Raw genomic sequence first — 25,732 nt, forward strand, 5'->3', positions numbered from 1 at the left:
TGTTCCTGTCCTTCTCTCTCCCTGCCCTCATTGTAATTGGACACAACACCTTTATTTTTATGTGGTGCTGAGGATTAAACCCAGCGCCTAGAGGTGAGTGCTTTACCGCTGAGCCAAAACACCTAGCCCCTTGAGTCTCTCTTTAGATATAGAGACCTATCTTCCTCACTGCAGGGGGAAGGTGTGGGATGCCATATATAATGCCATTAAGGTTAAGCTAAGGGGTAGGAAGCAGTGCCACCTCCTCAGGTTTCAGCAGGAAGAGGAAAGGTGTTTTTTGAAAACATGCTATCCCTTCCTTAATGAGAGGTCCAGGAGATTTGGTCACCTTTTTAGAAGTCCAGAGAGGCAATCAATAAAAGCTGAACTACTTTCTCCCCTTCCCTAAACACAAGGAGTAGGTTGCCAAAAAACCAAACCCCCAACGCAAGAAAAGACACCATATTGTTAGAAAATTTATTGGGGAAAATCAGTATTCTCAAAAAGGGATAAATTATTTGGGGGGAAGAAAATTTTCTTTCTGAAAATTCTGGAGAAGCATTTTCTGTTTGAACAATAGGGACAACTCTCCCAACACAGTGCCGTTAGCCAAAGGAGCAGCAGCTGGAGCCACCTGACCAACTCTATATTTGCATGTAGTATTCAGATGGGGCAAGGGTTCCTTGTGCGGCATGGATGGGTGATGCTTCTGACATATTATCTTTTCCTGTACTGTCACACTTTTCTGGGGCTGTCTGCCCCTGTCCATGACCCATTTATTATTCCCTGTAGGAGACCTCTGACCAGCAAAGCCAACTTCTTGGCTGCAAGATTTGGCACTTGGCACCTTAGCACAGGGAGTATTGACATTGAAGGCATGTTTTTGGATGGGTTCTGCCTGAACCGGCAATCCAGTCTTGTGCTGAATTTTCCCAGGCCTCATGGGGGTGGAAAGAGGCTTTTGCGGGGTGGTGGCCTCTACTCCATGCCGACCTGCTAGTTTCTCCTCTAGGATCTTCCCAATGTCTGTCATGATTTTCTGAGCTTCAGTATTCCCAGTAAAGGCAGCTCTCTTCTTAGCTGGGTTTCTGCCTTGCACAGATGATGAAGAGCTGCCCTTTTTCAGAGACCCTTCTTGCCCTTTGCATGTTATACCAAGATAAAGCCTTTGAAACAAGTGTTTGAACTGGCTATTAAAATTGTTTTCAGGAGAAGGCTGTCCCTTCAGTGATGGGGCTGAGGAGGACTTGCTCCCAAGTGCCTCCTTTAGTGTTCTGTCTTGAGGGTGGGGGAGTTTCCCTCTAGGTTGGCGTGTCACCAACCCTCCATCCCCTCCACCAAACTTGCCTGTTTGGGGTACCAGAGGGCACACCCTTTTTGATGCTAATGTCTTATCCTGACACTTGCATAAGACATGTGTAGGGATCCAGGGTTCTTGCCCCTGCTCTATGTTGATCCCTCTGTTGTCACAGTGGGCTTGTAGCACCTGGGGAGCTGCCATGTCCCCACTAAAGGCACTATGAAAATGAGTGAAGGAAGTCAAGGTCTTGCAAGTCAAGGTTTTGGGAGCTAAGGTCTTGGAAGTCAACTTATCTGAGGCCAGAGACAACTCAGTAGAAAAGGCTGGAACCAGGCCCCGCTCCCTGCTCTCCATTTTCATCTTCAACTCATTAAGGAACTGATTTTTAAGATCTAATGATTCGGAATCTTTGAGAACTGATATTCCTTCTGGGTGCCTTTCGATGGTTAGGGTTGATTCAACTTTACTCATATTCATATCTGTCGCTGAGGAGCTTTCTGACTCTGTGGTCGTCAGGCTGTTCGTAGACTGTGATCAAATAGCACAGAATAGCACTCCTTTGCCTTGAATATCTCCCTGGACTTGTTAGACATGGGAAAATATTCTAAATTCTTAATCATTTTTCTCTGAATCTTTTCTTTACTATTGCTGGGACTCACTTCCTTATTCCATGATTTGGGTCTGGCCCCAGCCTGCTTTGTGGGCAACTTTGGGCTGCATTTATTGGCTATTACAGTCTGTTTCTGACTGTCTTTATCTTTGTCACTGTGTGGGAAGGGCAACGAAGCCCGTCTGTCACCCTCAATTGCCTTGACATTCTCTGTAAGCTCAGGGTTGGTGTGAGAGGGTGAATGTGTTAGGGCCCTCTTATTTTCCTTGCTCACAGGTGAAGTGGCAGAAAGAGGATGATCTAGAGTAGGGCCTGAAATTATTGTTCCCACCTTGTTTACATGAAAAGTACTAATGCTTTCTTTAAGGGGCTTGGAGGCCCCAATTTTGGAATCCTTGCCAGAAGTAAGACTGGATGAGGAGGAAATGTTGGAGCGAACTGAGGACCAGGATGGGGTTCCTTTCATTTTGAAGATGTCTATGGATTCCTGGACCTTTTGGGGAAGCCCACACATCATCCTCTTACAAAACAGTTTAATATGGTCTTCCAAGATCTTTTGTTTGTTGGAACCAAGGAAGGATATATCCTGGGAGGTATTGAGGCCCTTGTAATTACACACCAGTGGTACCAAATCTCTGTGTTTCGTTTGGCTAGGGGATTTCTCAGGACTAATCAATACTGGCTCCATAGAATGCAATGATCTATTCACAGTGCCAGGCATCTGACACACATTGATTTCCTCAAATTTCTTGCTCAAATGTATTTCTAGGGCTTCTGTCAGTTGTTTCTGAACTGAGCTCTCCTCTGAAATCTTTGATTTTTTTCCAAAAAGACTATTCAATTCGTTTTTTAGGTTTGTCTTAATGTCAGAGTCCAGATCATTATCTGGAGCCCCCTCTGAGTCACTCAATGGATCATCTTTTGTGCCAATCTCTAGACTATTTACTTTCTTCATTCTCTCCCCTAGTGGAAGTAATTCTGAGCTCTTCTCATGGAAACTTCTGGGATGGCTCAATTGTAAATCTTTGCTACTTTGACCCTTAAACAAAGAGATCCATGAAAGTCCATAAGTGGACTTTGACTCAGATATCTAGGAAATTTTTGTTTCAGGACTCATCCTTGATGACAGAGACTCATGGACTCTGCGGGGCAGACCCCACCAGTGTTGAATAAGCCTTTTCTGAAGGTGGTGCTCTAGCTTCTTCCGAAGCTCTTTTTTGAGGGGAAAATCTCCCAGAATGATGGTTGTTGGAGCATAGGCCTTGGAGGACCGTCTATCAGATAAAACACTGGGAGCTGCAGGACAAAACTCTTCCTTGGATTTTTGAACCACAGAGGGTAAACCCCACAAACTTTCCTGTCCTTTCTGTAATACATTATATTCCAAGTCATGAATTTTGGATGGCATGAGAGAGTGTACCTCATCCTGGAATCTATGAATCCTCACTCCACCATCACTAACCTGAGATGAAATGGGTGGTGACAAGGTAGGGACTGAAAATTGAAGCTGGTCCTGGGGTGGGACAGGAGATTGGCACTGAAGCTGGTCCTGGGGTGGGACAGGAGATTGGCACAATGCTTGGGTCAAGGGTTGAGATTGGATCTCAGGCAAGGACAGAGTTGGGGGAGGGGGTAGAACTAGAGATTCAGGGGCTTCAAAGGAACTAGGCATTGAATTGAAGCAGACATAGGTTGAACAGTCACCTGATTCAGGTACTATAGATTTCAAGGACTCACTATGCAAAGATGGGAGACCCCAGAAGAATTGGGTACATTTTTTAGGTAAGTTATCCTCAAAGGTCTTAGGATCTGAGGACTGGTGGTCTACCTGCAATCCCTCTGATTTGCCTTCACTGCTCTGTGAAGGAAGGGAGACAGGTGAGTCCTGTTGCTCAGCAACTGACTCTAACCTTTTCCCTGAAGAATTCAATTGGTCGTCTGGCTTAAGTTCTTTTGGAAAAGATTTTTTTTTCCTTTTTCTTTTTGTTCTGCATCAGGAAATCACCCTTCTTTCTTATATGTCTCTCCAGAAGGGCCAAGACATCAGGGCATAGAAATGAGAGGTTTCCGGGCTCTACAAGGATGGCTGTAGTATCACTCTCAAAAGAGGCCTCAGGAGGATGGAGGTCGAGGAGGTTTTTGTCATCATCAGAGTGCTCCAATTTAGATGGAGACAAGTTTTCAGCATGAGACTGGTTTCCAGAGAACTCTGACACTGGAAGGCTTGCACTGTCAGTGCATGTGGTTGTTGGGACATTAGTAGACAACGCATCAGGGCTATCCACCAGAGACAAAGGGGCTTCTGGTTGGAGAACAGGTTTTGCTTCTTGACTGTCAGTTGGTGGGGGAAGGGTTGGAACAGGTGGGGGAGGAGTTGGAACAGATGGTTGAGGTGGGATATGATCCACTGGCAATTTTGAACTCAAGGGAGAAGGCTCTGGTGGCAGAGATTCACCCAGTAATGAGGGTCCAGGTAGGTCCATTAAAGGGGTAATTTGGTCAGGTGAACGAATAGAGGAAGGAAATAGAGTTGGCTCAGTTAAAGGAGTTGAAACTGAAGCTCCCGGAGGGATTGCAGAGACAACAGCGGACAGAAAAACTGATGACTCTCTCACAGACGTCACGGAAGACACATGGGACACAGAATTAAGAGCATCTTCCAAGGACGCCTTACAGATCAGTTGACTGACCTTAGCTGCTGTTCTATTACACACCCTACAGAGCGGGTCTGGACATAATAGTTGCCGAAAGCGGAGGAAATCATTATTCTGGCTCATGGGACTGTAAGAGAAAGAAAGCCAAAGCTGTAACCAGAACCACTACAAGGGAAGCAAGATCTGCAGTTCTATGGGTGGTGGGGAGCCCGCTGCCTGCTCTACATTCCACACATCTATGACCTCACAATACCCTCCCCTCCCAAGTTCTTTATTCACGTACCCATGGCTATGGCTATCCCTCCTGTGATTAGGGCATGTTGCGAAGAATTCCTGGGGGACTGAATAAAGCATGCTAGGAAAGGAATCAGTAAAGGGAAATGACTAATCACCTTTTCAGAATAGAAAGCAGCTTCCTCCCCTCCTCTACTTCTCTCCGGCAAGTTCTCCGACCTGGAAAACCAGGACAGTTGGTTATATATAGTAAAGGTAAAAACACAGGTTATCATTCAGGAGTTTTTACAGGAAACAGAATATTAAAGTCAGAAAGCCCTAAAAATCTGCAGATAAGGTCATAAGTGTCAGGGATAATAGTAAGAAGGTTCACAGGTATATGTGGTTCCATTTAGAAAGTACTTTCACCTGTACCATCCTACATGCTGCTCAAAACCACCACCTGAAGCACAAGGATCAGTAGCTAACTCAGGATGAATCTAATCAGCCAAGAATTAAAGTAGTTTACACCATGTCACCAGACAGAAATTCTGACTCCAAGGCAATCAGGGGTCTTTGGACATCTCACAGGGCCACCTACTCGGCAGTAAATGTCCAAGGCCCAGGTCCATCACTACTTCATTCACACCCAAGGAAGGGTGGGCAGGGCAGGGACTCTGAGGAATCTCTCAGGTCTCACTGCCTTCTCCTGAGCCTCTCCTCTGAGACCCTGTTTCCTGAGAGAGACTGCACCTAGAAACTGACATCCTCCAAGATCATGGAGCTGTAGGGAGATAGGAAAGTTCACCCTTATAGAGCTCAGGTTGAACAGGCAGAACCTTACCTTTAGATACTCCATTTCTCCTTCTCTTTGTTCCCTGACGCTGAAAACAAAAAGAAAAGAATGAGGGGCTGGGGCTCATTTCTTTTACTCCTTTTGTTAACAAGCTTAGACATTCATTAGGCAAGAATTGGACAACTCTTCATTTTTAATTAGTAGAAATTGTATTCCTTCCTTTTATTAATCTTGAAGGGCAATGAAATATTTTCAATTTTTTACTTCTTTGATAATTTCAAAGGACATTTTTGTCTGAGATTCCACATTTGATGGTCTTAAACCCTCTGCGGAAGGAGGGCATAGAATCTGAGGCCAACAGTCACGTCTGGGCTCCCCCGGGGAACCCTGTGTCCTGGGGCAGAGCTCAGGCTACAGGCTCTACTCCGAGGTCAGCACTGCTGTCCTGATCAGCCCAATATGAAGGCTGGGTGAAGCACATCTGACATGGGAATGAGACTCAGAATCTAGTCAGAAGAGACCCGTCTCCTTCAGAGAAGCCACACTCTCTATCCAAACCAATCTAGAACCCTCCATCACACCCCAAAAGATAGTCTGTGAGCTTCAGATGGAAACCTTAGTCCTTCCTGAACCTCTGACTTCTTTCCCTAAAGAGTGAAGTTCTATCTTGTCCTCAGACTTCTCAAGTCACATCTTCTTTGAGCCAACCAAACATTTAGTAATGTGAGAATGGAAATAACAAATCACATTTGACATTTCACAAAACATTTCACATTTGACAAAATCAAGAAACTCCCTTGGGAGTTCACTCTGCTTCCTTACCTTCTTCTGGATGGCTTTATTTTTCTAGAGTGTTGGTGAAAATCGTTTCAATACCTGAAAGGACAGGTATAGAAAAAGCAATACCAACCCACTCAAAATGGTACTTTGGGGATCAATATCCCAAAGAATTGAACCAAGATCAACCATGGTTCAGTATGGCTATTCAGCAAAGAGAGAACATTCTTTTTTTTTTTTTTTTTTGAACATTCTTCATCCTCTGAATTGGTCCGTTGCCTAAGGCAAATGAGTTCTGAGGGTGCCTGGGCTTCTCTATATCTCCAGGCTTGCATCACACACCATTGAAGAGTCACAAAGGGAAAGGATTCTGAGGGTGGGGAGAGAAGACTTGAGGAGGTTGTGCCCCTCCTCCACCTGCCCACTAGCCAGCAGATCCCTCTGTTCAGGTCTGTTGTTCCATTTCCCACTCGACTCTTTCCTCATATCATGCCTTCATTATCTCAGGGAGCATTCCTGTTTGTTTCATGTGTAACCAAGATGTTTTACATGAGTCCCTTTTTACTGTTTGGATCCCTTGACTTACACCCCACCAATTCCACTGCCTTGAAAATCTGACATACACTGCCTGGAATTTTTGCTTGTACCAAGACATTTACACTCTTGGGTCACCTACATCCTTAAATCTATCTTATCTACAGAAAGCTTTTGCTTTACTCTAACTCACATGTAAAACTTAACGTTCTTTCATACTTATGTAGTTTTATAAGTTTCAATAGCAAATTTTTGTTTCAATCAGCCTGTAGTGTCTTCAATCACAGTGGCTCACTCTCATTAAAACTAATAATTTGTTAGTCAACACTGTTGAAACAAAAATAAACATAAAAAAATCTAAATAAAATTGAAACTTCAAGTGATCTTGGAGATAAGTTTATAACGCTTGTTTTTTTCTGAAGTAGTGAAGATTAAACATAACAAAGACTATTGGATGTGCTCTATTTCCCGCCCCCTGACAAATTGATCCAGTGTTTTCAAATCTGATAATCAACCATCTTCTCATTTTTTCAATTCTTCATTCATTATTTTGATCTAACTTGCTTCTAGCTACCTAAAATTCAAATATTCCCTGCCTCCATATCAATTTCATAATGCTTATATGACTTTCTCAAACCAGGAAGAGGTTATGGTGTGCTAAGGAATTGAACCCTCAGTCCTTGGTGGCAGGGAGCCACCAAAAATGTCAGAACCTTAGGGCAGATTCTAGTCTTGAAGAGCATTACCCTTGTGGGACACATAATTTTGATATTTTCCTAAGAAAATAAGAGTGTCTTGCCATGAAAAAAGCTATTAAAATCTGTGCTATATAAGCACCCTACTACTAATGGAAAATCAACTGCCTATCATACATGATTCAAGCAAAACTTTTGATATTTAAATAGCCCCAATATTGCCCCAGCCTTCTTCTTACACCTGCTTTTTTAAACCCTTTATCATCATGACAGCTATCCTCCTAACTGTCCCCTAACTTGTTATGTCTTTTTTAAACCCTGAAACCTCTTATCTGATGCCCATAACCCAACAGCATTATTGATCTCTTTGACAGGATAAGGCAGCCTCCAAGCCAAGCAGTCTCTATTCAGTTAGGCAGGAGCAGGTACCCTGCCTTGAAGATCCCCCATACTTTTCATATGCAGCCTCAGTCAGGTTTCCATTTAACAAATATTTACTAGTGAAGACTAGGAGACATGGACAGCTATAAGTCACAGGCTCTGCCCTTATCCTTAAGGAGCTCATGTTGAGACTGTAGAGATAAGTCCTACACAGTTGGAAAGCTGTACAAAGGCAGAAGAAAGGTCCAGAACCCCTTAGCATTTGTTAATTCCCAAGAGATTTGTGGAGTAGATCAGAGACTGTGGGTGTTAAAAGCTAGAACACATCATGCTCTGTACCAAGGCTTCCCTGCCTGTCTCCCCAGTTTTCTGAAACAAAATCACAATCCTTTGGGAAGATAAAGAAAATCTTTTCTCTCTCTCTCTCTCCCTTTCTCTCTCCCTCCCTCCCTCCCTCCCTCCCCCCCCTCTCTCTCTTTTTTGGCAGGGGGTGGGTACTGGGGATTGAACTTAGGGCCACTCGACCACTAAGCCCCATCCCCAGCCTTATTTTGTATTTGAGATAGGATCTCATTGAGTTTCTTAGCACCTCCCCATTGCTGAGACTGACTTAGAACTCATGATCCTCCTGTCTCAGCCTCCCAAGCTGCTGGGGATCACAAGCATGTGCCATAGTGCCCAGCACCTGTTCTCTTTAAAATGGCATTGTTGGCTATGTATTCTTTTTTTTTTTTCAGAAGAATATATATTTAATTTTATTTTTCTATATTTTATTGTTACATTATAGTTTCACATAATGGTAGGATTCATTGTTACAGATTCATACATACACACAATATAACAATATAACTTGGCCAATATCATTCCCCAAGATTTCCCCTTTTCCTCACTTTCTCCCTTCCACTGGCCCCTTTCCTTTACTCTTCTGATCTTCCTTCAATTTTCATGAGGTTCTCCTCAACCATTCTTTTCCTCTTTCCTCTATAGTTTCCACATGAGAGAAAAAAGCACACAACCCTTGACTTTCTGAGTTTGGCTTATTTTAGTTAACATAATATTCTCAAGTTCCATCCATTTTCCTGAAAAATGACATGATTTAAAACTCCTTTGTGTATGTACGTCACAGATTCCTTTCACAGATTCACAGATCCATTCATCCATGTTGGACACCTAGGCTGGGTCAATAGTTTGACTATTGTGAATTGTGCTGCTACAGTATATTTCTTAGGATAAATGCCAAGGAGTGGTATAGCTGGATCATAAGGTGTTCCCATGCCTAGTCTTTAGAGGAACCTCCATACTGATTTTCATAAAGGTTGTACTAATTTACAACCCTACCAGCAGGATAAAAGTATTTCTTTTAAAAAATAAATGTTGGCAAGGATGTGAGGGAAAAATATATAATCATCCATTGTTGGTGGAACCAACCTAGGTGTACTTCAACAAATGGGTAAAGAAAATGTGGTATATATACACAATGTAATTTTACTCAGCCATAAAGAAGAATTATGGCATTGTAGAGGTCTTTCACCTCCTTGGCTAGATTTATTCCTAAGGTCATTGGGTTTTGAGATTTTTTGGTTTATTTTTTGTTTGTTTGGGGATTTTTTTTTAGCTATTTTGGATAAGATTTCTCAGCAGATTCATTGTTGATATAGAAGAAAATTATTGACTTTTGTATGTTGATTTTTTAACCTGTTACTTAGTTGAATTTATTAATTCTAGCAGTCTTCTGGTAAATATTTATGGATCTTATACGTATGGGTTCATGTCTGCAAACATATAAACATATCTGATAATTTGACTTCTTCCTCTCTTATTTTTATCCTTTTTTTTCCTTCTCTTGCCTAATTGCTCTGACTATAATTCCTAGAACTACATTGGACTAGAGTGGTAAAAGCAGTCACCCTTGTCCCAAATCTTAAAGGAAATACTTTCAATTTTCCTCCATTCACAAAGATGTTGGTTTCAGACTTATCATAAATAGCCTTTATGATGTCAACATAAGATCATTCTATCCTAGGCTAAAGAAAAATTAAAGGGACATGAATAGGAAAAGAAGAGTTCAAACTATCCCTATTTGCCAATGACATGACTCATGATTCTCTATTTAGGAAAAAAAAAACTGTACCAAAAACTTTTAGAACTCATAAACAAATTCAACAAAGTAGCAGGATATAAAATCAACACCCATAAATCAATTGTGTTCCTATAGACCAATGATAAATTAGCTAAAAAATAAATTAGGAAAGCTATCCCATTCATAATAGCCTCAAAAAAAAAAAAAAAAGAAGAAGTACTTAGGAATCAATCTAACAGTAGAGGTGAAAGACCTATACAATAAAAACTACAGAACACTCCAGAAAGAAATTGAAGAAGACCTTAGAAAATGCAAAATCCCCCATGTTCATGGATAGGCAAATTAATATTATCAAAATGGTCATGCTCTCAAAAGCACTAAACAGATTTAATGCAATTCCCATTAAAATTCCAATGATGTTCTTCATAGAAATGGAAAAAGCAGTTGTGAAATTTATTTGGAAAAACAAGAAGCCCAGAATAGCCAAAGCAATCCTTAGTGAGAAAAGTGATGCAGGAGGCATCACAACACCAGATTTTACATTATACTGCAGAGCCATAGTAACAAAAATGGCATGGTACTGGCACCAAAACAGACATGAAGACCAATGGTACAGAATAGAAGACACAGAGACAAACCCACATAAAAACAGTTATCTCATACTAGACAAAGGCACCATAAGCATACATTGGAGAAAAGATAGCCTCTCCAACAAATGGGTGCTGGGAAAACTGAAAGTCCGTGCATATCAAAATGAAATTAAACCCCTATCTCTCACCCTGCACAAAACTTAACCTGAAGTGGATCAAGGACCTAGGCATTAGACCTGAGACCCTGAACCTACTAGAAGAAAAAGCAGGCCCAAATCTCCATCATTCAGGTTAGGAAACAACTTCCTCAACAAGATTCCTAAAGCACAAGAAGTAACATCAAGTATCAATAAATAGGATGGTATCAAACTAAAAACTTTTTCACAGCAAAGGAAATAAGAATGTGAAGAGAGAGCCTATGGAATGAGAGAAAATCTTTGTCACCGCAACATACACACACACACACACACACACACACACACACACACACACTAATCTCCAGGATATATAAAGAACTCAAAAACTTAACACCAAAACCACAAATAACCCATCAATAAATGGGCAAAGGACTTGAACAGACACTTCACAGAAGAAGAATTATGACCAGTCAACAAATATATGAAAAAATTTTCAACATCTCTAGCATTTAAAGAAATGCAAATTAAGACTACATTAAGATTTTTATCTCACTCCAGTCAGATGGCAATTATCAACAATCAAGTAACAATAAATGTTGGGGAGGATGTGGGGGGAAAGGTACTGCAAATTGTTGCAACCACTCTGGAAAGCAGTATGGAGATTCCTCAGAAAACTTGGAATGGAAACACCATTTGACCCACTCATCCCACCAAAAGGACTTAAAATCAGAATACTACAGTGACAAAGCCACATCAATGTTTATAGAAGCTCATTTCACAATAGCTAAGCTATGGAACCAACCTAGGTACCCTTCAACAAATGAATGGATAAAGAAAATGTGGTAGGGGTGAGGATGTGGCTGAGTGGCAGAGTACTTGTCTTGCATGTGTGAAGCACTGGGTTCGATCCTTAGCACCACACAAAAACGAAATAAATAAATGAAGGCATGCTGTCCATATACAACTGTAAAAAAAAAAAGAAAAATGTGGTATATATACACAATGGAATATTACTCAGTCATGAAGAAAACTAATGACATTTTCCAGCAAATGGATGGAACTGAAAACTATCATGCTAAGTGACATAAGCCAATTCCCAAAATACAAAAGCTGAATGTTCTCTCTGATATGTGGATGCCAGCACACAATAAGGGGTGCAGTGTTGGTAGGAAGAATAGAAGTTCATTGGATTAAACAAAGAGGAATGAAGGGAAGGGAGGGGGAATGGGAATAGGAAAGACCATAAAATGAATCAGACATAACTTGTCTATGTTTAAATAAGAATACACAACCAATGTAACTCCACATTGTGTATAACCACAAGAATGGGAAGTCATACCCCATGTATGTATATATGTCAAAGTACACTATATATAGATAGATGCACACACACACACACACATATATATATATACATATATATGACAATACAACAAGTACACAGACACCACATACACACACGCGCGCGCATGCATACACACACACACACAAACACACACACACACGGGAGGAAAAAAGATTCGTAATGAAAAATGAAAGAATTATCTTCACTGAGGTGGTCAAAACTGTTGATGGGCATGGACGGCCACTGCCTGTGCCGGACTGTCCTCGTTTCCATTTTTCTTGAGCTATGTGCCAAGAGAAAGAGAAAGAGCAAGGGTTGGATGTTTCTGACCCCTTTCTTTTTCTGTGTTGCTCACTAAGCTTCCAGTTGGAGGCCTTAAACCGAAACTGGTTGGAATAGCTCTCGACTTCCCTCCTCAGCAGTATAAGGCAGGATGGCATGGGGGGTACTGTCGATCGAAGTTCTGTCTGAACAGACCAGAAGGATGCACTGCCAGGGAAGGGCTGCAGCAAAGTTTTAAAAGGGAAGTTACAGCGGCTGGGGTTTTGCTCTACTCAGGCCTGAAGGATTTTGTTGGTGGGTACCTGTTCTGGAAAGATTAGACCAACTCACTCCTTGGACCAGGCAGATGCTGGTCTCTGCTGGGAGTCTGGATCTCAGGAGCCTCTCAAGAATTCTATTCACAGGGCAGGGGAGCCAACCCTGGGCTGGTCTTACACATACCTCTGCACACTAATACAGCCTTCCCAGGCTCAGTCCCTGAGAGCAGGCTCGGTCCCAGCCTGCTCAGCACCACCAGCTGCAGCATGGCCTCCTCAAGGTGGCTCTCACCTCAGCTCTGCGCTGGCCAGTTGAGAAACACCGAGCACTTTTCAAACACTGCTTCACTGTGCAGCCTTGGGATCTGCTAAATTCAGACAGCTTTCCTGATCCGCACTTTTTTGTTGTTGCTGTTGCTGTGTTTTTTTTTTTTTTTTTTTTTTTTAAGAGAGAGAGAGAGAGGAGAGAGAGAGAAAGAGAGAGAGTTTTCAGTGGACACAATATCTTTATTTTATTTTTATGTGGTGCTGAGGATCAAACCCAGTGCCGCACACATGCCAGGCGAGCTCGCTACTGCTTGAGCCACATTCCCAGCCCCTGATCTGCTGTTTTTAGGCAAAATTTGTTCATTGTGTTTCTTTCTCTATTTCTGTGAACTAGCACCCCTAATGCTAACACCAAGGTCCTCTTTCTTGTTCTTAATTCAATGCACACAAATTTCTGAGACTCTAAGAGATTCTGACTGTCTCATCTTGAACTCCAGTGAATTCTATCTTTTACCGAGCTCACTGAGAAGCAGTTCTGCTGCTGCTTAAATCGTGAGTCATAAAGCAACTGAAAATGCAGGCTTCCTCTAATGTGCCATCTTGAATCCTATGGCCAGTATGACTAGATATTCTTAAATACACATATGTGCCTAGAGTTAAAACCTGCAAGAAGTTTTTATAATAATGCTTTTCCTAAATGCTAATAAGATTCTTTCCAGAATATGATAGAAGGTCCTTCACAACTTAAAAGAGTCAGAGACTAAATGCATCAATTGTTTGGTGCCACCAATAAACTCCATTGATATTAAGTGATGGAGCTTCTTAACACTTACCCTTCCTATACTAACATCAACTGTACATAATCATTTGTTTGTCCAATTCACATAACCTTTACTTCCAGCAATCTCAATGGATTTTTCACAACTACTCTGCAAGGTAAGCAGGACAGGTATTGGTAAGCCCATTTTCTCAATGAATAAAACCAAGATCAAAGAGGGTAATACACTGAGAGTGGTGACTTCTATAGATTACACAGCAAAGGAGGAGCAGAGCCCTGACTAATAAATCCCCTACAGTCTCAATGCTTCTATTTAAAACAATATTAATAAGTGATTTCTTAGAACAAGACATAGGCCCTAGTCCCAAAATTAAAGAAGTTGTGTGGCTAAAAATGTGCATCTGTCCATTAAATGCTGGCAAATTTGGGAAGTTAAGAAAGCTATTTTGGGTGCCCTGTCACCTCTCAGGTAACTTCCTTTCTGATCTTAGCAGTGTCTCTAGTTTTTTTTCTCAATTGTCTTCTTAAAGTCTAGGGTTTTTTTATTAAATCATATTAAATTATATAAAAATCCATGTATTTATTGGTGCATTACAGTTGTACATAATGATGGGATTTGTTGTTACATATTCATACATACACACAATGTAACAATAGAATTTGGCCAATATCACTCCCCAACACTTTCTCCCTTCCTCCCCACCTCCCATTCTTGTTCCCTTTCCTCTACTGATCTCACTTTGCTTTTTATGATGTCATCCCCCATCTTTCTTTTCCTTTTTCCTCTCTAACTTCTGCATCTAAGAGAGAACATATGAACCCTGACATTCTGAGTTTGGCTTATTTCACTTAACATAATAGTCTCTGGTTCCATCCATTTTCCTGAAAATTACATGATTTCATTTTTCTTTATGTAAAGTCTGTTTTTAAGAAATATTAACTACATACCATGATCCCCACTGAGCTAAAAATGAATACAAGTAAAGCTTCATCCCTCCTGGGGATATATTCTCAGGAAAAACATTCACACATTTACATTTATCTAAACTGTAAGACTTCTATATGCTCCCACTAGAGCACTTCAGGGAGACATTGGGTGGTGGCTGAGATAGCTTCCTCTACAATGAAGTCAACCCTTTGTTGTCCCCTAACATCTCCCCATTTACCTACAAAGGTACATAAGATACAGAAAGGTACAAAGATACAGAAGTCTTATCCCAAATTTCTCAATTGCTTATATTGTCTCCAAGGAGGAGTATTTGCCCAAAGCTCTACTAGAGTAATATGCTACTATGTGAGGATTCTTAGTATGGATAAGTTCTTAGTTTAGGACTTTTGTATATTCTCAATTTCCTAGGAAATTTCCTCAATACTCTCTCATTGTCGTCCTGACCACTGTCCCTGGGAGAAACCTCTTAAAGGCACCTGTTTTCAGGATACCCAAAAGCCTAAAGAGAATCATTCATTGCAGTTTATTTTAAAACTGCATTGAAAAAAGATTCATTATAGGAGGTTCTTCATACATTCACACAATATACATCTATCTCCACTATGTGATGCTTCCAGTACTGTATAAATGTCAAAAAAATATGACATTGCCTCTGCCCTCAAGTAGATTGTAGTTCAAGAAGTGAGATCCCAAAACAACTATAAAACAATGTGATGCAAACTATAAAAGAAGTAGGAATAATACACAGTGGGAACTTATATAAAGGAACAAGTAGTTTTTCTGCCAGGATTAAGTGGGGAGAGATGGGTCAGGGAATCAGGGAATAATCCCTCAAGTTGGGCCTTATGAGATAGTCATGCTTCCTCCCTCCTCCTTGTCTTCTTCTTCCTCCTCCTCCTCCTCTTTCTTCTATACTTGAGATTGAATCCAGGGCCTCGAATGTGCTAAGAAAGTTCTCTTTGAGACAGGATTTCAGTAAGTTGTCCATGAACTTGTGATCCTCCTGCTTCAGCCTCTTGAATAGTCAGAATTACAAGAATGTGCCACCATGCTTGTTTTCTTCTTTTTTTTAATAGACTCTATTTTTAGAGCAGTTTTAGATTCCTAGAAAAATTAAGTGGAAAGTATAGATGATTCTCATAGCCCCCTATTCCCATGCAGTCACAGCCTCCCCTACTATCAGCATCCCAAATTAGAGTGTACATTTGTTGCAAATTGATGCACCTACACTGACACATTATTATCACTTCAAGCCATAGTTTACATTAAGCTTCAATATTTATGTTGTACAACCTATAGGTTTTGACAAATGTATAATGATATGTATCTAATACTCTGTTTTCATAAAATATGGTTTAACTGCCCTAAAAATTCTGTGCTCCACCTATTCATCCCTCTCTCCCTTCCCACTAGTCCTGAAAGCCACTGATGTTTTTACTGTCTCCACAGTTTTGCCTTTTCTAGAATGTCACATAGTTGGAATTTTGTGTTCTATAGCCTTTTCAGATTGCAATATTTCACTTGGTAATGATCATTAAGTTTCCTACATACTTTTTTCATGGTTTAATAGCTCATTTCTTCTTAGTATTAAATAATAACCATACAATTTACACATTAAAATTATATAATTTAATAACATTTATCCACAACCACAGTCAATTTTAAAACATTTCATTACTTCTACTTAATTTTCTTTTTTCTATTAGTTGCTCAAGACAATACAATGATCTTGACATATCATACATTTGATTCAAATAGGGTATGAATTCTCATTTTTCCACGTGTACAGATTGCAGGATCACATTGGTTATACAGCCATGTATATAAATACTGCAATACTAGAGTCAGAATACAACTGACTCTACTTAATTTTCACTCTTCAGTATTTGCACTCTAACCCCCAGCCCTTATCAACTTTCTTGCTCTACATATTCTTGCTTTGAATATCACTGTTTTTTTTTTAAAGAGAGAGGGAGAGAGAAATTGTTTTTAATATTTACTTTTTAGTTTTCGGTGGACACAACATCTTTATTTTTTTATTTTTATGTGGTGCTGAGGATCGAATCCAGCGCCCCGTGCATGCCAGGCAAGCGCGCTACCACTTGAGCCACATCCCCAGCCCGAATATTTTAAAAGGCTAAACATTACATGGGCATTCACTCCAGACATTTCACATACATGGAATCATACAGTATATGCCCTTTGTGTCTGGCTTCTTTTACTTCGTAGGTTCACCTATGTTGTAGCAACTATCAATACTTCTTATGTTCTTATGTTTAAATAATATTTCATTGTGTGGATGTACCACATTTGTGGTTCATTTTGGTTGTATTTCACACAAGCGTCAGTACCCAGTGGTTGGGGAGGAGGCAACTTTTGTTCACCACAGATAGTTTGAGAAACTATAGTTAAACAAACATGCTCTGAGAAGCCTTGGTATGAGGTTAATTTTATGTGTAAACTTGACTGGACCATGGAGCATCCAGATATTTTTCAAACATTACTTCTAGTTGTGTGTGTGTGCATGTGTTTCTAAATGAGGTAAGCATTTGAATTATTTGGCTCAGGAAAGCAGATGGCCTTTCCCAATACTGATGGGCTGACTAGAACTAAGAAAATAAGGAAGGGAGACTTTGTCCCTTTTTTCTACCTGCCTGCATGAGCAGTCTGAGTCTGCCATCAGACTGAGACTTACACCAGTGGCTTCCCTTTTTCTCAGGCCTCTGGACTTGGATTGAATGACACCACCAGCTTTCTGGGTCTCCAGGTTGCAGTCCACTGGACTTCCATATCTCCATAATTGGGTGAGCCAATTCTTCTTAATGAATCTCTTCATATATAATGTGTGTGTGTGTGTGTGTGTGTGTGTGTGTGTGTGTCCTATTGGTTCTGTTTCTCTGGGGAAGCCTAACTAATATGCTTGGGATGAAATCAGCAGATTACTGGGGAGAATCTTCCCTCTTCCAATAAGAAGGGAGAAAAAATAAATTCCCCTATATTGTGGGCCCTATTTTGAAGAAAGAAAAGACTCTCCCAATTGACTTTGACTTTCTTATTTTTTTCTTGCTTTCCTTACAATTAACCTGTCCTTATTCATAGTCCCTGGTAAGAATTTTATCTGCAAAAGCTTTGAATATCACTGTTTTAATAGGCTAAACATTACATGGGCATTCACCTACTTTCCCCATTAGAACTTTTATTACAAGAATCAAAGTATTCAAATGGCTCTCCTAAGCCATTAAGAGCAAAACAACTTTGAGCTAGAATAACACAAGTAATTACTAAACTGAGCTGGATTCCTTTGCTATGCTCTTGGCACTAAGGTATGGAAATTCTAGAGTCCTATAAAAGGTTTGAAGAAAAAAAAATGTTTAAGACAAATTTCAGGGATCAAATTTTCTCATTAAAAATACATTTTAGAAAATCATTTTAGGTTAACTTGCTAGGGCAACTACCCAGCAAGGAAACATGTATAGCAATTTGGCAAATTGAAGTTTTCGTTTCTCTTTTAAAAGAAAATGGAGACAAAACACAATTAAAAATACAATTTAAAAAAACATAACCTAAGTATGTATTTTGATTCTTATTGTAATTAAAGCTTTGCAATTAAAGTTTTGCTGGGGAGCAACCTGTGTTTCTAATCTTATTCTCTATGAAGGGCTAGTGCAGGCACTAGGAGGTGAGACTTCCATTACACTCAGAGCTAGAAGTAGTCTTGGAAAACCTTCCAGTCTGAGAAAGCTAGCCTGACTTTCTCTTTTCCCAATTTGGAAATTGAGGCCCAGGCAGGTTATTTCTTTTCTCATTAATCCTTTGGTGTATGTGTATGTATGCATGTGCACACTTTGTTTTATCTCAGGGAGCTGGGAATCTGTATGTTTGCAAAATTTTAACATAAATTACACAAACAATATAAGACTTCCTTTCCAAAATCCTAAATCACCTTCTGGTACTAAGGCAGAGGCTCAATGAGTGCAAAATTTCATCTAGTGTTGCCTTGAAATGTTTAGTTTTTACCTAAATGAATGAATTTCACAAACAATTGATAAAGAATGCTTTTTTGGTGAAAATCTAACTGAAATATAGTATGTGTCTTCTGAAATAAAATAAGATGAATGTAACTTCAACATTCCTTGGGAACCCAAGTTATTGTAACATGCAAGAGTGGTGTTCCAGAGGGGCAAGGACAGATAGTCTGGGACAAAGAAACAAATGTGCATGGACTCCAGTAATGACCCCTAAAATCTGCCATTGTTGTTAAAAAAAAATCTGTTACTTGTGGTTTGATAATTTATCTCTTCTTCATATAGACATAGTGATTGTTGATCAAATATACTCATGCACAAAGTCCATTGACCTGTGACAAAACTGCCTTTAGCAGGTCACAGGACTAGTTTTAGGAAATAAAAGGCTTTAGATAACTATATGTCCCCTCAAGATAAAAGGAACTACAGGGAGGACATGAAGTAGAATTACTGTTTGGTGTGTACTTCATATAGCCCTAAACCTTCATGCACATAATGTCTTAACTATATTGAGAGAGGAGAAATATTTGTCTCATTTTAAAACTAAAAAGACTGAAACTCAGAAATAGCAAATAACACCATAGAGATAAAAATTGACAAAGTGAGGATATGACCCAATTTTGTTGTGGTCTCAAGCCTTCTTCTCCACTTAACACCACAATATGCCAGAGAAGAAAGAGACATCCTTGACTTGTCAATTATCATACCAACAGTTATCTTTTGCTGTATTACAAACTACCTCCAGTACTTAGTGACTTAACACAATGACCACATCATTTGCTTACAGCTATCATTTGGTTGGGGCTTAGCTGGGTAATTCCTCTGTTGATTTACCAATGATCATTCATGTGAATTCATCCATTTGAGTGGTCCCCAAGGTGCTATATTTGACTAGGACATTGAGATGGTCTGGTTCTCTTCTCTTTCTGTCACCTCAGGGGCTCTTCTCCTTATGTTGCTTCACCGATGGCCTCTTCATAAAGACCCTCCTGCAAGATAACAAAGTTCTTATATGGACCACTGGGGCCACAATGCAACAATTGCTACAATAATTTTCTTCCACATTAGCACCACCAACTCCTGCTATTTCTTCTATTGCCTATGCTTACATCCAGCTCTTCTCTGCTAATCATTACTCTACCTTCTCCTACCATGTCTCAGCTTCTCTGAATCATAACTGGTCTTCCATAGCCAGACATAAACATTGGACTCCCTTTTTACAGACTAATCACATCATATTAATTCTATTCTTTAGGTTGTCGATCTTTATAGTTCTGACATTTTATTTATAGAAATTCCTTTATTTTGGTTGTTATTTTTTCCTTCACTTAAATCCAGAAGTCTGACTGAAAGGAAAACAAGACAGTACTGCATCAAAGAGCAACTCATATGAATACACTCAAATGCCTTGTCCCTATAAATAAAATCTAAAATCTATTATTTCCCTCCTTTAATTTTAAATGCAATAAAATAAGATACCCAGTTCAGGGGCTGAAGCAACAAATCTACATTTACCATGTTGTACATGCTTTAAATGCCCATAGAAGTCATTCACCAGGCAGAAAAATGGGAGAAATATGCAGGAATCAGGTAATTCCTGGCATTACAATTCCAAGCCACATCAGGTTTCTTCTTGCACAAGGCCAAATAAAATAAGACTAGATTAAATTGCCATTGAGTCATTCAACCTCCTCATCACTGTTTTCTGCTGTCAGAAGAGATTCAATAGTGCCAAGAATTATCCAGGGCCAGGAGAACCAGGAGTACAGATACCTCCATTAGGAAGGGAGGGGAAAAAAAGAAATTATGAAAGTCCTGGTAAAGATCCTTGCAGAAAGTTATCATGGTCTTCCATTTTGAATACTACAGAATTAAAATGAAAGTTAAAAATTGAAATGCCACTTACCCTTCAAGAGTTTCTAAATCTATTCACTGGTTATTGATGTCATTGTATCTTTTGTTCTGTTCCCTGAGGCCAATCATTGGATCTTAGATTACTGAATTACATTTTTACCAGACATTTAGGTGATAAAATGGAAAAGAATTATAATTGGCTTGACTGGTTATACATCTAAATTGTTTAAGTGAAAGGCACCTAAGAATGTTTCCATTATTATTTAGATGAATTCATTGACTTTGCTGCTGTCTCTGTGCTATAGTCAGAAAATTTGACTGAATGCACAGTGTATATGTAAATTCAATCTTGTGATGGTTAATTTTATGGTTAGCTGGGCAACAGGGTGCCCAGATAACTGGTTAAACCTATGTCTGGGTGTGTCTGTGAGCTCATTCCTGGAAGAGATTAACATTTGAATTGGTGGGTTGCTTAAAGCAGAAGATATCTGTTGAGGGTGGACATCGTCCAATCCATTAAGGATCTGAATAAAACAAAAAGGTAGAGGAAGCTCAAATGAGCTCTACCTGACTGCTGGAACTGAGACACTGGTCTTCTGCTCTTAGCACTCCTGGTTGTTGGATCTTCAGACTCAAAGGAGAATCTATACCATGGTCCCTCTAGCTCTCAAGCCTTCGAACTACACCACTGGCTTCCCTGGGTCTCCAGTACAGAAGATGGATTCTAGAGCTTTTCAGCCCCTATCACTTGTGAGCCAATGTCTGATAATAGCTCTCTCTCACACACATACACAGGTGCTAGAAATATATAAATATGTATAGCATATGTGTGTGTGTAAAGATTTTAAATGTCCATTCTAAATCCTCACTCAAACAAGACATTTCATACTTGAATTAAAAAACAAGATGGGTTTCTGAGCTTAAAATCTATCTAAAACATCATATAGCAAAGGACTAATTGCTCAAAGAACATAAAATTTAAATATTTCTATTTTTTAAATAACATACACAATATTTTTGAAAAAAAAAGGGAAAAGTGGATTGCAAAAATGATAGTCAGAAAATATGGTAAAAGGGCTGGGATGTAGGAAGTGGCCAGTTCACTGTATTAAATGGCTCTTTTTCTTTGGAATTGGTCAGTGAGAAGTACTGGAAAGTGAATAAACCCATGGAACTTTATTACGCACCCACCAAGGAGCACAAATGAGCTTTTAAATCCAATTCTGAGACTGAACTTTTTTATAGCCTGTTTCTTTAATATTAAAGATGTACCATCATTACTTTTATGGACAGATCTTGGATATGTTGTTCAATTTTTCTTTCTGAGCCAGACTCATTTATACTTTTAGAATCATTTCCCCTTAATTTAAGATTTACTTTTTGGAAGGGACTATAGTTATTCAGTACTTTTGCTTTCCTTTGAAGAATATATCTAAGTTGTGTGCTATCACAAAGTTTGGTTCCATTGGGAGCACCTTTGACCTGGGAATTTTTCATAGTCCTGTATTCTTAAGTGAAGATTCAGTTGGCCGTCCCTTTCCATCTCCCCTCAAAAGTTTTTTAGGCCTACAGATTGTTAATATGTATTCTGACTTTTTTTCCTTGGAGTCTTGTATATTTATAGTTTTCTATATAAACTGTAGTATCTTCATGAAGACTGAGGCTCAAACTTACTGTGCTTAAAAACAATTCTCATAGGATTATTATTTTCATGGTATTTTCTTCCATAATATCTCATTTTTAAAAGAGGTTCTTTATGAACTTGGTGTCCATTGTCATGCAATGTTATTTTTTTTTTTTTTTCCTTTTTTCCTCCCTGTAAGTTTAGATGTTCTGGTCTTGGGGAAGAGAATCAAAACCTTAAGTTCTATGAGCACATGGGTCATTGACATATTTCACTGAAGAAAGAAAAATTAAATTGATAGTAATACGTAGTCCTCAATTGTTTATTTAAGCTTTTTGTATTAGTTCCTACTGTCACTTTAGTTCCTTTATTATGTGTTTGATTTTTTTTTACCCTATTAAGATATCAGAAATATGGAGATATTTTGCACTTTAGCCTTGATGAAAAGTACAAGATATGTTCAAAGCTTCCCTAATTCTTTTCTTATTGGTAGCCACATAAGTTTTGAGAACAATGTGGTACATGGAAAAAATAGGTTTGCTTCTGTTTGAAAAGTGTGCTTAGCATTTTAAGTTGCTATACCAGTGTATAAATTTGGTGCTCTGCTAATTATACTCTGTAGAAGCAGATTAATGGAGCTTAAGCCCTGCTTTGATAAATAGTGAAAGGTAATTCTGTAGAAGAATGTCAGCCACTACAACAGGGTGAAGTTATTCTACTCTTACTAGTTTTATATTACGGGACAGTGTTGACTGGGAGCCAGAAGGCTTTATGCTAACAGGTCAGAAAAAAGATTGACTTATATGTTATTTTCATTCCTGTCCTGATTGTAGGTATGTTTTAAATTTTATATTATCCACAGTATTTACAAAGACATGTTTTGCATTGAGAAATTAACCCCAAAGGGTTTTGAGAGGAGGGAGTAGACCTCCAATACCGATGTAACTAAAGTCTGTCTAGTCACTGTAAATATTTATCTGTCAATTTTGACAGATTGGGGCCAGCTTGATGTTTTAAATCTTGAATATAAAAATTTAAAGCCTTATTCAATTTTTTACCATTTTATTGAATATATTTGAAATCTGTTTTTACAGTGTTTTTGGTAATTGTGCCATGAAATTTGAAAACCACCAAAAATTAAGAGAACTTTTATAAATTCCTTTTCTGGTGTAATGTTAAGTTGTATAGATTATTAATGCATGTCCAATGAATATAACCCTGGTTTTGTGATAAATCTGCTTAGATTTTATTGGTGACATGTTAGATTAGTGGTTGCATCAAATAACTAAATCCCCCCCCCCAAAAAAAAAAAGATTCTCACAATTAGAAATATGCAAAGCTCTTCCAGCTTTGGAAGATATTATGGCATCTCATGTGCCAATTAGTCAGCTAATTGGGGATGGCTACCCAAAATATTTTAAGGATTCTGAGGCTCTGTCTGAAAGAATTAAAGAATATATTAGTGGTGTCTGACAGAAGAGGGGAGGTAGAGTGATAATAAACTTGCTATATATTTGTTACCTCTGGCTTGGATATTTAGGAAATAAGCCAAGATTGTGTTTTCTGAGCCTTTTCCAATAGCAACTCAAACAAGTTGTATGGATATATGTATGTATGTATAAAAAACAAGTGTATACGTGTGTGTATAAAATAAATATGCACAAAAACAAATTTACATTTTAGTCATTTCACTGATTATGTAGTTCCCTACATAATCTCAACCAAAAGCATGCAAATGAAAGTAGAAAGAGCACAGAATACAGGCTACAGGCTACATTTGCTTCCTAGATGCTTCCCTTTTTCATGTAATATCAAATTGCAAAACAAAATTTGCCTGCTGGGATGAGTGAGTAAAGTATGAGAATATCCCCAGCATGCTGGCTTAGCCATTTATTGGCTGTGCCTCCCAGGTCCTGACAATAGGCAGCTACAGATAGCACTTAAATGGCCTGGTAAAGCTCCAATAAAAACTTGTTTACAGAAAGGCTTGCTGGACAGATTTGGCCTATAGTTTGCGGACCCCTGATATAGACTCTATGAGACAGATCATAGAATGTGAGATAAGCATCTCTGAGAAAGGGGTAAATCATGAGCAGTCAGTCTTTGGTTTGTGTCATGACTTGAATAATCAATCAGGTCCTTAACATCCAGGTGCGATTTTTTAATTTGTTGAAATTCTGAAGAAAAGCTATGATATCACTTTGAAGATATAAGGAAATTAAGCATTTTCAATTACCAACAGAATGGTTTTATTTCTTTAAAAAAAATTGTAATACGAAATTCGCCACAATCACCAATTCATTCAGTAAGAAAATTGCTACATCTGAAAAATGATGTTGTAGAAATCCACAGGACTGAGTGGAGAAATCTCTAGAAGTAACTATAAAGTCAGAAAATATGCTGTGGAAATGTGCCCTTGTTATACATAGAGTTCATAATGTTTCACATCATCATGGAATACTCTAGAAAAACCACTATCACAACAAAACCTCAACAAGGACTCTACTTCCTGTTCATCTGCCCTCCAACAATTAGCAATTTTTTAGGCAGCAGGACAAATAAAGAACTCTGGAAATTCTGATGGCATTTCCTGTAGAGGACTTTATTTCTCTATTTTTGTATAGACTAGTTATTAAATTAGAAGTTTGGAATATTTGCTTTTTTTTTTTTTTTTTTTTGTGCTGGAGATTGAACTCATGCATGCTAGACATATCCTCTATCACTTAGCTACAGCCCTAGCCCCAGAAAGTACAATTTTAATATCAGCTCTACTGGTGTTCTAATGAAATCAGGGTCTTTCAAAACAGAATTTGTTTCTGAGAAGTTGATTTGAGACATCCAATGAAACCCAAATGCTTTGACCAGGCACAGTGGTGCATGCCTATAATCCCAGTACTCAGGAGGCTGAGGCAGGAGGATCACAAGTTTAAAGCCAGCCTGGGCAACTTAGTGAGACCCTGTCTCAAAATTAAAATTTTAGAAAAGGTTGGGGAGGTAGCTGAGTGATGGAGTGCTCTGGGGTTCAATCTCCAGTAATGGTGAGGGGAAAATAATCTTGAAGGCTTTGGTGGACAGTACCCACAGCTTGATTTACAGGACAGAGCAACTCATCTCCCAAAGTTCACTGCATTTTCCCCATATCACTAATTTCATAGTGTCCTAGAGGTTAGGGAGAAAAAGTACTGTCAGGTTTATTGTGAAACCAAAGTCCACACAGATTCAGTGTGAGCCGATGGCACAGTCATTGCCAATACTCACAAAGTGATGCTCATTGCTGAGAGAGCACAGGGGGAAAACTGAGAGACTGGCCCCTGAAACTTGCTTCCATATCACAAATGCAGAGGCTCTGACCCAAGTGTATGAATTTTCTAATAGTTGGAGCCCATCAATATATCCCAAAGGTGTCAGTGGACAAATTTAATATATCTTTTAACCTCTATTACATATCGATATTTTCAAAGAGGACTTTTAGAGACTAAAGAGTCCTTGAAGGCCTAAGTAATGATTCTGTAAAACTTCAAACATCATGAGTAATGAAACAACTTTATTACACAAAGAAGCAGGCTTTTCTAAACTAACTCTGACAACTAACTTCCCACAGTCTT

At 39.1% G+C, this 25,732-nt stretch overlaps 1 protein-coding gene across 1 annotated transcript in view; it reads right to left on the bottom strand.

Moving 5' to 3' along the window:
• Positions 1-442: 442 nt before the first annotated feature.
• The window catches only part of LOC114082016 (spermatogenesis-associated protein 31D3-like), a 39,770-nt gene continuing 14,480 nt past the window's right edge, over positions 443-25,732 (bottom strand). The window contains exons 2-6 of the mRNA XM_071600488.1: positions 19,484-19,638; positions 12,923-13,047; positions 5,601-5,640; positions 4,936-4,996; positions 443-4,670 (exon numbers count right to left, since the gene is read on the bottom strand). Of these exons, the coding sequence (XP_071456589.1) occupies positions 3,833-4,670; positions 4,936-4,996; positions 5,601-5,640; positions 12,923-13,047; positions 19,484-19,493 (1,074 nt within the window). The 5' untranslated portion in view covers positions 19,494-19,638 and the 3' untranslated portion in view covers positions 443-3,832. The remainder of the gene's footprint in view (positions 4,671-4,935; positions 4,997-5,600; positions 5,641-12,922; positions 13,048-19,483; positions 19,639-25,732) is intronic.

Source organism: Marmota flaviventris, chromosome 13 (assembly GCF_047511675.1).
Source record: "Marmota flaviventris isolate mMarFla1 chromosome 13, mMarFla1.hap1, whole genome shotgun sequence".
NCBI classification, from domain to species: Eukaryota; Metazoa; Chordata; class Mammalia; order Rodentia; family Sciuridae; genus Marmota; species Marmota flaviventris.